The sequence below is a fragment of the Notamacropus eugenii genome, chromosome 4 (assembly GCF_028372415.1).
Source record: "Notamacropus eugenii isolate mMacEug1 chromosome 4, mMacEug1.pri_v2, whole genome shotgun sequence".
Lineage (NCBI taxonomy): Eukaryota > Metazoa > Chordata > Mammalia > Diprotodontia > Macropodidae > Notamacropus > Notamacropus eugenii.
Genome location: NC_092875.1, coordinates 167,356,075 through 167,369,621, shown reverse-complemented (window position 1 = coordinate 167,369,621; position 13,547 = coordinate 167,356,075). Strand labels below are relative to the sequence as shown.

Sequence of the window (13,547 nt, the reverse complement as noted above, 5' to 3'; positions counted from 1 at the left end):
TAGGGGGAAATTGACATGCCTTGGAAACAGATTGAATATGTGGGCGATGGGGTGAGATAGTGAGGGTCAAATATGACTGAGCCTGAGGAACTGGGAAAATGGTGTTGCCCTCTGCAGTAATTGGGAAGGTAGGAGAAAGAGGGTGGGTTTAGGGGGAAAGATAATGAATTTTGGTTTCTTTTTCTTTCTTTTTGTGGATATGGTGAGTTTAATATGTCTATTAGAACATCCTATAGAACATGTATGAAAGGCAGTTGGAGATGCAGGATTGGAGGTCAGCAGAAAGGTTGAGGCAGGAGAGGTAGATATAGAGAATTCAGTGTTAATATGAAACTTCTCATGTATTTATCTTGTCTCTCGAGTCAGCTCCTGGAAATTACTGAGCTTACCCCATATTTGTTTGCATTAGCTTTCAGTAAAAATGAGTTTTCTGCCTAAGGTAGTCAGTCCTTAGATGGGCTTCTCCTAAGAGCCAGTTCTTAGCCATTGGAACAAAGTATCACCATAACCTTTATAAGCACTCCTTCTATAAATAATCTGCCTGCCTGAAAATGTTTTCAGGGTTGTTCTCAGTGGCCTATGCATACTCCTTTCATATGATCTCCATTCTGAGGATTCTGACAAGGGCAGATTATTTCGTCAAGGAGTTCGAAGTACTTGGCACCTCCTTCAGTCCTGTGATTGATGTAGAATAGTTCAACAAGACTTCAAGCAATTGAAGAAATTGCCTTTTGCTTCACAGGAGAGATGTGCGTTTATTTATTTTTTTTCTTACAACAGTGTCTGCAGATAAACAGGAAGGCTATGAACGGGGAAATTAATTTAAAATAGATCTTAGAGGTCAAACCTGAAAACAAATCCATTCAAATGCAAATCACTTAGCCTATCTCCATCCACAACCAGTTAGTGAATCACTTGTTATTTAAGGTTGTTTTGAAGAATACCAGGAATGAAACATCTTAATGTTCTTATTCAAGTAAGAAGTACAGGGCACTGAAAGTTCAGTCATCAGAAAGTCCCCATGACATGGCCATCGGGATAAATGTCATTAAGGATCTAATCAGAGTTGACAGGCACTTAGTAGCAAATGAACCAAAGGAAAATACTGAAATGTCTTCTCCTGCCTCAAACTGTGTACAGCTAAGGTACCACAAGAACACTCTGTGTCTTCCATCTTCTAGTGGGCACAGCCTCAGTGTGTCCTCTGAGGTAAGGCTGGTAGGTGCCAGGTAAGGCATTTTCCATCTGTCTGAAAAAACTCCCCTTGTGCAGGGGACTTACCACTTCCTGCTGTCACCTCCTAATCATCTTCCTCAGGTGAGAAGATGTTAAACTGCCCTAGCACCTTAAGTCTTCCTTCTCCTGATCTTGTAGTATGTTCCCAAAGGGAAGGCTGCAAGAGGCCAGACTGGGAGTCTTCCAACTACCCTCAAGCAATAATTTTCATCTGTGCCAGCACAAAGTCACCTTCATCTCTTGATGCTAGCCCCATTTCTCAACTGAAACGTTGAAAGCCTCCAAGTACCTCTGTGCAAAGAGGAGCAACCTACACTTCAGGTATTTCATCTCCTACTACACTTGTCCTTTGAGAGAAGTGGAAAAGGAAAGATGGAAACAGCACTTCTTTCATTTGGTTGGTAGTCTTGACTTCAATCTCCACCTCACTTCAGTTTCTGCCTTTTTTCTGCCCAATCTCTAGCCTTTCAAGGGAAGAACATTTGTGGAGTAGGTCCTATTATCTGAGCATCTGACTGTTGGGAAGAGGGTGATGCCCTCTACTCAAGGATGAAAATTATCACATCTGATCAAACATTCTTGTTAAAGTCGTTTCAGTCATGTCCAACTCCTCATGACCCTGTTTGGGGTTTTCTTGACAAAGATGGTGGAGTGATTTGCTATTTTCTCCTCTAGTTCATTTTACAGATTAAGAAACTACAGCACACTGGGTTATGGATCACACAGCTTTTAAGTGTCTGAGGCCAGATTTGAACTCAGGTCTTTCTGGCTCCAGGTCCAGCACCCTGATGTCTACACCACCTAGCTGCCCAAACTCCTGTAAATCATCATCTAAATACCATTCTCCAACCCTGTCACCTGATATCCATCCCCATCCCCCTCAACCATTTCACCTCAAAATTTCTACCAACCAGCCCTTCTAATTTGCCCTGTGGAATATCTTTTTCATAGGCAACAAATTTCCCTACACCTTAAATCTTTTCCTCTCCTACTACATTCATCTACTAGCTATTACTGAAACCTGGCTGGCCCCCTCTCCCCCACCATGACATGGCCAGACTGGCCATCCTTTCAAGTAGTGGCTCCACCTATACTCATTCCATAGATACACACACACACACACACACACACACACACACACACACACATATGTATATATGTATAGATAGATTGATTATATATCTATCTATATGTAGATATTTACATATATATACATGTGTGTATGTATGTATGTGTGTATGTGTGTGTATATATATATATATATATATATGTACTCTCCCTGAAACACAGCAACCACTTAGTTATTCAAACTGCGTTCCCTACACGGCTTGGTGATGTGGTAAAGAAGGTGGAAGAAGATAGACCAACTCCATTTATTGATCTGAGGGTCAGGGTATTTATAGACAGAAACTGCAAGCCTAGTGACATTCTGCTTGTCTCCTGCCCTAGTGATCTAATCAATCTTATCTTAAAGACTGTGAGCCTAGAGGGCATCTATTTTACATATCCCTTGTTTTCTATAATTCCCTTGTTTGTCTCAGGGAGACAACATTTGGCGAGCATGGAGAGCCATTCCAGATGATAATGAACACAGTCTCAAAGAACAGTTTCCCTGAAGGTCTATCCTGATCTTGTCAACCACACTTCAACCTAGCCCTCAACACTCACTTTCCATGACCTTTTCCTTTATATCCCCTTAGCTACACACACAATGATGGTTATACCTGTGATCTTAAAACTACTCATAAATGCAATACTTCTGTGTTTCAGATTTCTGACATTCCCCCGTATAACCATAATCTGTTGGCTTTTCATATTTCCCTCTGCCTTCCCTTACAAAATTGTCCCCTTAGTCCATACTGTACCTGTAATCCCTTGACCCCTCAATTGTCTTCCAGGACATCTCCCCTATGTTAACCACTCTCTACTCTTTACCCTGTTGTAATCTCTTGGTGAACTAATTTAACTCTATACTTTCCTGACTTGAATCCCAGCCTCTTTATCATATTTCTGACACTGCCACCAGTCAAGTGTAGGGCTTCTTAAATTTTATCCACTCACAACCTCTTTTCAATTGGGAAATTTTTACATGATCCCAGGTATTAGTTATATAAATATATATATATAAAATTGGTATACAAATCAAACATTTACTGATAATGAATTAAAGAATTTTATTTTTAAATAATTCTTTGGTGTATATATATATATATATATATATATATATAATTTTAGCATTTATTAAAGACAAAAGCAAATTTTCATCCCAATGAGACTGATGTGCTTGTTTATTTTTACATAAAGAATTAATCATGGAAGAATATTTGATACTACAGGACATAGAACATCTTCAATGTTTTTCAGAGTTGATTGATATTTTGATTTTATATCTGCAGTGCTGAGAATGCCACTTCACATAAACACATAGTACAAAATGGCAGAAGTATGTTTAGGGCCTTTTCAGAAATTATTGGAAATTCTTTCCTAATCCCAAGCCAAAATTCATTTAATGATTTTGTATGCACAATAAAAGTGCTGCAATTCATAACATACAGTAGTCTCAAATCTGAACCAATGTGTTCCTGGCAGGGTTTATTGGCTTTGTGTGGCATGAAGTCATGTGCAGCACAAGTATGCATGCTATGTGTTTAGAACCAAGGTTGCAGTAAAGTTATACAATGCAATACGAAAAATCAATGCCAGATTCATTATGCATTTGATTTTGAATTATTTTTAGTCATCACGCATTTAGAAACTTCTTTTGCCATTTTTTTGCTAAGCCCATATTCAACTACATGAGCCCATGGGGTCATGACCCCCAGTTTAAGAAGAATTGCTTCAGTGTAGGCCATCCTCAGCTCATGCCTGGACTTCTATAGTGACTTTCTGATGTTTTTGCCTCTCTCAAGTCTTTACCCACTCTCTTCTCCATTCCACCACTAAAATGATTTTCATAAAGCACAGATCTGACCATGTCACCTCTTCTACTCAATAAATTCCAATGGCTCTCTATTGCCCCCAGTATCAAATATAAAATTTTCTGTTTGTCATCCAAAGCCCTTTATCACTTAGCCCCCTCCTACCTTTTCCAACTTATACCTTACTCCCCACCATGTACTCTTTGATCATAGTGATACCAGCATCCTAGTCGTTCCACAACCAATACTCCATTTCTGGACTTTGGGGTTTTCTCTGGATGACTCCATACCTGTTATGCTTTTCCTCCTCCATTTTGCCTACTGAACTTAACTTCCTTTAAGTCCTAACTAAATCCCTTCTTTGATTGGAAGCCTTTTCTTATCCTTCTTAATTACAATGCCTTTCCTATGTTAACTAACTTCTATTCATCCTGTATATTGCCTGCTTGTATATATTCGTTTTCATGTTTTCTTCCCCATCTCCCATGTAAGTCTCTTGAGGTCAAGGACCACCTTTTGACTCTTTTTTTTGTATCTTTAGAGCTTAGTACAGTGTGAAATATATAGTAGGGACTTAATTAATGTTTTTTAATAGATTGATTACAAGATATCAGAGTTCCTAGATAGTCCCAAATGAAACTTTCTCCTGAATAGAAATAGAGTGGATTACAATCTGTTCAGCTTGCCTTATTTGGACTTCCCAAGCACATATTGCCTTATTCAAATTAGGGAGCAAAATTAGGCATCACATATGCTAGAGACTATCTAAACGAGACATTAGAGAACATGAAATTCAACCTTCCTTTTTATTCAGAGGGTAAAACAGAGGTTCAGAATACTTAACTTAGAGTCAGCTGTATGGTACCATAGACAGAGGGCTGGTTTTGGAGTCATGAAAATCCGAGTTCAAATACTGACTCAGATACTAACTAGCTATATGACTCTAGACAAGTAATTTAAATTTTGTCTGTCTCAGTTTCCTCATCTGTAAAATGAGGGGATAATAATAGTATTCACCTTGTAGGATTGTTGTAAAAATAAAGAGCTGTGAAGATATTATTTGTAAAGCTCTTTACAAACTTTAAATCAATATGTAAAAGCTACCTATTTAGCACATTTGCCCAAGACCATGGAACTGAGAAGTGGTAGAGAGAGAAATACAACCCAGATCTTCTTGATTCTTTGCCCATTCTACTGTATTTGCCTAACTTACAGGCATTTTTTGGTACTTAGTTAAGTTTTTGCTTTTTTATCTGTAAGAAACTTCAGAAAGTTAAATGGGGTCAATGAAGGAAACTAAAATGTATAGCATGAAGTGACTTACTGATATATCTTATTATAAGAAAAATATCTGCTGTAATTTATATTGTTATTTATGGAAATATGCAAAGGTTCAAAATGAAAATGATTGAAAATTCATATTTTCCTAAACAAATATACCATGAAAGATTTTGGGAGTTCATAAAAATAAATTTTATTATTACACAAATCTGCAGAGGATCAAATTCTCAAATTCAACCTCTTCATCACAGTCTCTCAACTGGTATTCCTGAGGTACAGATCTTCAACCTAGATCTTCCTAGACCCCATGGTCAACCCTGTATGCATTATTCCATTCTACCTTTCCCATTCTTAATCATATTCATAGATTTTTTTTACTAACTTAATAATTATTTTATGAACTTCTTTAGACTGTAATATTGTTATTAATTAAATCAAGTATTTTTTTCCTAATAATAGCTCACATTTATTTAATGTTGTGTAGTTCACAAAACATTTTTCTTACAACAATATTCTTAGATGAAAATAATAGAAATCACTTTCACCAAACTTAAGACAGAGGAATTACGTATGGTAGTGGTAGCAAAAACTTTTTGCATGCTACATAGATAATTCAATTTCCTTCCTTTCAATAGTCAGTGATTGCCATCTCTGTCCTTAGCAATTGTGCTTATGATTCACAGTCTGAATATCCATCATAATGTTCCCCATTGGTGGCAAAGAACTGGAAACTGAGGGGATGCCCATTAATTAGGGAATGGCTGAACAAATGAAAGTATATGAATTTAACAGAATATAATTGTGCTATAAGAAATGATGGAGGGGATGGTTTCAGAGAAACCTGGGAAGATGTGCATGAACTGATACAGAGTAAAGTGTGCAGAACTGGGAAGAAAAATCTACATAACAACAATTGTGAAAGGCTTATGAATGTTTATGAGTATAATCACCAACCAGAATTGCAGAAGACCCATGATGAAACATGTTACCTACCTCCTGAAAGAGAGTTAATGGATGCAGAGTGCCAGTTGAGACTTTTTTTTTGAATTGTCCAGTTAGTTTTTCTTGACTATATATATTTGTTACCAGCAATTTCCTTCCCTTCCCTTCCCTTCCTTTTTATTTTGTATATATTTGACTATTCAACAAATGTTTTCCACCACCACTTACATAACTACTTTTGGATGTTTTTCCCCTTATAATTCAGAATCTTCAGAAAATCCTTAATAATTTTTTTGTTATTGACATTTATTCTGTTAATTTTGTATTTAGTCACCTAAATTAAATTTATCATTCAACAACTATCATAATGATTCCTTGTTGTACACACCTTACCTGTGTCTTGTCCAACAAAACTACCTGTTCTGTGTTGGTGAAAAAAGCCAGCTGCTCCATTACCCTTTTTTTTGTAGTTGAATTCAATTAATTCTATATTTCTATCAATTAATCTTATCACAAACATTTAGTATCAGCATGGAAGGTATTGCCCTAGGCATGTTGGCTTAACTTGGGATTTAATGACTATATGCACTTCATCAAAAATATGCTGCCTTCTTTATTTCTTATTCTACATTGTTATTTAACATTATGGCAGTTTTATACTATGCTTCTTACCTAGTAAAATTCACAATACTTTTCACTCCTGTATTAGACATAAAATTTATTTTGTCTAGTTGCACTTCTGTGGAGTACTTGCTGGCACATGACTAGTCATTTTCTAGTTTATATTTGAATAGTACTATTCTGAAGATTATATAATGGGATCCATGATTTCTTTAATATTTCTTTATGTATATGTCAAATTTGTATTCATTAATGCCTGAGAATTTAGGATGTGAGAACTTTGAAAGATGTTAATGTGTTAAATTGAGTTTTTCTCTAGGGTCTTGAAGTGACTCACCACAGCCACATAAAGTAAGCAAATCAAACAATTTATTAAGCGCCAAGTACATTCTAGGAACTATGTTAATTGATGGGGATATAAATAAAAACAAAGATAGTCCCTGCCCTTAAGGAGCTTAAAATCTAATGAGGGAAAACAGCACAGTAAAGTAAGGTAAAAAGCAGAAGTAGGGTAATATTGAATAATATTGAACATAAAATAATATTGATTTTGTTACAATTGCTCTTTTTCACTCCATTAATGGGTAGAATGTCTCACATAGGATGCTACCATAGTAGTAAGCTAATCAATTCCACAAAATCACAGCATCATTGGATCACGGGCAGGCAAAGGAATTGCCTAAATGTTGTGATTTGAGGAGTTACAAAAGCCTTATCTGTTCCCAAATATTTCCCTCACTGGCCTACCAGGATGAATAAAGTTCTCTGCCATTGGGATTATTACTTTACATTAAGGTTTACCTCCAGAAAGTCCATGCTGAAATGAAAATATATTAGCTGAGTAATAATGCATTCACCCATTAGCACCCATTAGTACATTGGCATCTTGATAAACTGAAAATGGAATATTTAGACTAGCAATTGTATTCCTAGAAAGCTCAAGAGTGTGACGTACCAGGCCTAGGAAATATAGTAAGAGAGGTTAGCACAGAAATATAAGAAGATGGGAAACACCAGAAGGATACAAAACAATAACTTATTTTTTCTTTATCTTATTTTTTATGTGCTATTGCATTTTTTAATTTTTAGTTTTTGTTCCAAATTCTCTCCTTCCATCCAGCAAAACCCTGCACCCATTGAAATGTCAAACCATATGAAAATCAACTTTTATTCACCACTTTTACCAAAACTGGAAGCTGGCTTCAATATTACCCTGTAGACTTTCAGCTTCTGCATATGGCCATACTTTGTAAATTCTTTTGTCATTGGCAACTTTGTTAATCCCTCGATGTCTTCATAAAACCAATTTTCATACTTTCATGCTTTCAAAACATTTATTAAGTACTATTCTCAAAGTCCTATTTGCCAGTTGATGTGGGTGATAAAGAGTAGATAAAGTAAACAAGATGGCTTTGACATTGACTTTATGTGTTGTTCATAATAATTCAGATGGTTCCATTGACCTTTTAGATCTCATGAGTATTAGCAGATATGGAGAAGATACTTGTCATTTGGGACAAACTGTATGTTTGTAAAAATCTGAAAAAAACTTAAATGGTAAATTTAACTTAAACGAATAGCATATAAGACTGTTGTCTCAGAAACCTTGGAGGATTCTCCAGACAAGAAGAATAATAGTCCGTTACCCAACAAAATAATGCAAATATTTCTTGCGATATTGACAAATGATTACTTTTCTCTATGTTAGCATAGGACATTTAAAAAAAGAACACCTTCATTCCATTGAAAATAAGATGGTCTTTGACCAGTTGGTATTTTACTGTATTATTTTTATCTGAAGAAGCACATTTTCCACATCAAGTCAGTGAACAAGCATTTATTGTCGACTATGTTCCAGGTATTGTTTTAATCACTAGGAATGCAAGGAAAGGCCACAAAATAGTCTCTTTGCCCAAAAGCTTAAAATCTAATGAAGAAGCAACATGAAACAACTATTTATAAACAAGATGTATACAGGATAAATTTGAGAGAGTAAACTATGGAAAGTCACTAGTATTATTAAGGAGGATAAGGAAAGATATATTATAGAAGAAGGGATTTTACCTGGGACTAGAAGGAAGCCAGGGAATCCAGAGAATAGAAGGGGGACAGAAAGAATTCTAGGCATGGGGGGAAAGCCAGTGAAAGATACATAGAATCAGGAGATGGAGTGTATTGTGAGAGGGATAGCAAGACGATCAATGTCATTGTATTGTAAGTAAGATGTAAAAAGACTGAAAAGAAAGAACAGTGCTGGTTTTTTAAGTTATTTTTAATTATAATTCTCTGACTTTGTTTACCTTTTGATTGACTAAAATGTCAAAAAGTCAGTACTTCTTATCATAGTCTTTCATCGAAAAGACTCCCTCACTTCAGATATAAATATGTATGTGCATATAAATATACACACTATTTATATACACATGTAATACATATGTATGTGTGTATATATACATGTGCTGCCATTCCAATATTTTAATCTCAATTTTATAAGACAGCCCTTGCTGCCTGTCAAGTTAATGAACTGGGATATACAATGCAGATAGACAGTGAGCTTAGTCAGAGTTGAACAAGAGAAGGCTAGCAGGATAGATTGTTTTGGAAAAAAGTACAAAGGTCTTTTGCTGACCCAAGTTTCCAATGTAAGTGAAGGTCTTCCTTTTCAACACCATGCTGATGTTGCTATATGACAACTATCGAAGGGCAAGTACTGCTTCCAGAGAACTAAAAGTGAATGTCACGCAGAGGACAACAGAAAACTGCATGGTAAGTGTGAGCAGTATATAACCAGTAGGAAAACCTGAAGAGTAGAAGTAGTTTGTCCTCAAGACATTGATTGATAAGAAGAGGAGTTGGTCATGTATCGAGAGCAAGAGATGAAAGGTTGACAGAGTTCTCTACTGGTATCATTTCAAGTGTTCAGAGAAAGTAAGGCAGGCCTCTAGCAAGTCAGACTTCATTGGATGAACTTTTGGGTCAACATGCACACATAAAATAGATAGGCATGGATAGACTGAAATCCCTGTTGTTCAAGGAAATTCTCAGGTTGATAAGATCAGAGATCCACTTGGGTATTAGGTATATCTATATCTGTATTCCCTAATATATGTGTGCATAGGTACAGTTCACATACAATTCACATGCTTCTGGGAATCTCCCCCTCCCAACCCAATCAACATGAATTCCCACCTTTTAATTGATTGACTGAAATGTCAAAAAGTCAGTACTTTTTAATCACAATCTTTCATTGAAAAGACTCCCTCACTTTAGATATAAATATGCACGTACATATAAATGTACATACATATTTATATGCATATGTAACACATATGTGGGTATACATATACATGTATGTATATGTGCATGCCTGACCTTCTGACTATGCTTCCAAAATGTTCTAGAAATTTTTAAATTTATAGTCTTCATGAGTGGGGAGGTGTGCATGAGAAATAACCTATACCAGGTTCCTAAAGTCATATATTTATGAATTATCATAATAAAAATGATGAAATATCATGCCTAATGTATAGGCTAACAAAATATAAGATAAAATGCATTAGTTAAAATGTATCAGATTTCTGAAATAAAAACATCTATGAGAGCTGAAGATGATTTTAAAAAGTGTCAATGAACAGCTACATTAATAAATGTGTGAACAGCAATGGAAGTTTCATTTAACTCATTTTTAAAGAATTTCTCCTTATTCAATATAACTAATTCCTCTGATTGGTGTAGTGCTAAAACTGAGGTTGTAACCATTGTTAGTTTGGTCTTTTTATTCTTATATCTGTAATTGTTCTAATTTTATTTGAATAGTTATGTTATTCCCTAGTATTTTTGTCATTTCGTTTACATTAATAATTACTTTCTATAATAATTACTACTGGCATCCCCTTTTACATTATGGAATAAACAGATCTCTCTGTCTCTGTCATACACACACACACACACACACACACACACACACACACACACACATGAATTTAGCCTTTTGTCTTTGTCTTACAAAATTTTTCTCAACTAAGTTATGGGATGCACTCTAGGGGAATATAATGAACATACCTTTGATTCTTAAGAGGAAAAAGTCTATAACTTGAAACTGACTTCCTTGCTTTTTCATTTGTCCAGGGTTTGTGACTGTAGCTTATAGTCTTTGAATCCCTCCTACCTGGCACAGTGTTTAATATAGTGAGTGTTGGAAGAAAAAATGAGTGTTGGATTGCATTGGATTGGTTGTGCTTTGGAGTGAGAGAAGAAAAAGATTTTCTTTTTGTTTATTGTTTACAGATTTCTCCTATTGATTAAATTACATTTTATACATTGACCAAATGGTTTTATTTTTAAAAATTTTAGTACCTTAAATAGTGTTGATAATTTTAATCTGATAAAATATTCCACAAACATCTTTTCACTACACCTCTTTGAAGTAAGTTAATTTTATGTATACACACACAAACACACACATATATATGTATATATCCATATACACACATACATATGTATAATATGAATTAATCATGGGATATTATTTTCAGTTTTTTATATATGTGTTAGTTTCTTAGATATGTTTATTAGAAATTAATGAATATATCCAAAAGCGTCATCTTCTTTAGACATATCGGAGTTTTAAAATGTGATACCCATCAAAACCTGAGAAATGGCACACATTGAGTCCAATGGGAAAGCTTTTGAGAGACATGATACATTAATTAAAATAATTTTTCAAATAGATAAATCTGTATGATGTATCTTTTGCAGTATTGGTGACAGATGGAGAGATTATCCCATTTGTGGCTTACATCCAATCTGGATTTTGTAAAGTTTATAGAGAAGTTATCGGGCTTATAAAATATCGACTTAGGAAAATGGTAAGTTATTTTAACCTTAAAAAAAAATTGAATCTGTGATTTCATTGGTATTGGGAACTCCTAGTGAGGAAATTCCCTATATAAATGCATTTCATTGAATGATCTTTAACTTTTAGGTTGTCTAGGGAAACAGATGTTAAGTAGTCAACCAGTCTTTGTGTGAAGACTTCTTCTGAGGGAAAACATTATTTCTCAATACAGCTCATTTTGTCTTGGCTCTCATTGTTAGGTAATATCTCCCTTACCTAAAATTTAAGCTTGCCTATTGGCAACTTCCACTCTTGCTCCTTCTTGTTTTGCCTACTGTGGCCAAGCATAAAAAGTCATGTCATTCTTCCATATGATGGTCCTCCAAAACTTTGAAGACAGCTATCATGTCCCTCCACATCTTCTCTTCTCCAGGCTAAACATCTCTAGTTCCTTTCAACAGTCTTCATGACATGAATTGAAGACCCTTCACAATTCTGGTTGTCTTCCTCTGGGTGACTTCCTTACGATCAATGTCATTCCTAAAATGAAATGACTAGCTCTGAACACGATAGTCCAACTGTTGTTTGACCAGGATAGAGTAAAATTGGATTGTCAACAATATGGCTTCTCTTAATATACTGAGATTAAGTGCTAATGTACTAAGTAATCAATGTAATTAATGTACACGTTAGCTTTCCTGTCAGCAATGTCAAATTGTTAATTGAAATTAAACAGGGTTCACTAAAATCTTCAGATATTTGCCAATGAACTGCTTACTGTCTGACTATACTTCTCCATTTCTGTAAATGTTATGTTGATTTTTGAACTCAAGACTTTTCATTTATTTCTACTTTCATCTTATTAGATTTATTCCAGTGCTCTAGTTTATTCAGATCTTTTCTGATCTCTGCTCTTCATTCAGTATGCTACTCACCCTCCAAATTTTTCATCCTCTACATATTGGCTAAGCATGCCATCCATGGCTTTATCCAAGGTATGGATAAAAATGTTAATTAATATTAGGGAAAAGCATATATCTTTTGAATACCCCCATGACAAACTCCTTCAAAGTTGACATTAAGCCATTAATGATTACTCCTTTGATCTGGCCACTCCACTAATTTTGAATGCTTCTAATTCCACTGTCATCTAGTTTCCTCCTTCCTACATCATTTTCACATTAAGAAATTAATGTTAATGCCAAGTTAAGAAATTATTAAGTACCTTGCTTTAGGTAGAACAAGTTCTAGCAAATGTCCAAAGAGTTGAAGTACCCCCCCCCACATACATTCTATTTTATTCTCTGTTAGATTTTTGATCTGTTTTCCTAGTTCTGCATCCATGTGCTCCTCCTGTCTATATTGTCTAAAATGTGCTCTACCTCCACTGAACTCTGCTCAAATACCATGCTTCACATTTTAAAAAATAGACAATGCTACTGGGTCCCCCGCCTATACTAAATTTACTCCATCAAGTTTCAAATTTGCCACCTTACATTATTATCTCTAGTAAAACACACCCATATATACATATAGATAGAGAGAGAGATAGATCTATGTATAGTTGGAAATAAAAAAATCAGTAACAGATATATGACTAACTAGGTGACATAGTGCTGTTCCAGGAGTCAGGAAGAACTGAATTTGAATTCTGCTTCAGTAACAACCTCCTTCAGCCTCAGTTTCTTCATCTGCAAAATGCCACCATCAGG

At 35.3% G+C, this 13,547-nt stretch overlaps 1 protein-coding gene across 2 annotated transcripts in view; it reads left to right on the top strand.

The window, feature by feature from the left end:
* Positions 1-13,547, top strand: part of CNBD1 (cyclic nucleotide binding domain containing 1) — a 695,007-nt gene that overhangs the window by 564,345 nt on the left and 117,115 nt on the right. For both annotated transcript variants that reach the window (XM_072603626.1, XM_072603625.1), the window contains exon 9: positions 11,757-11,866. In XM_072603626.1, the coding sequence (XP_072459727.1) occupies positions 11,757-11,866 (110 nt within the window). The remainder of the gene's footprint in view (positions 1-11,756; positions 11,867-13,547) is intronic.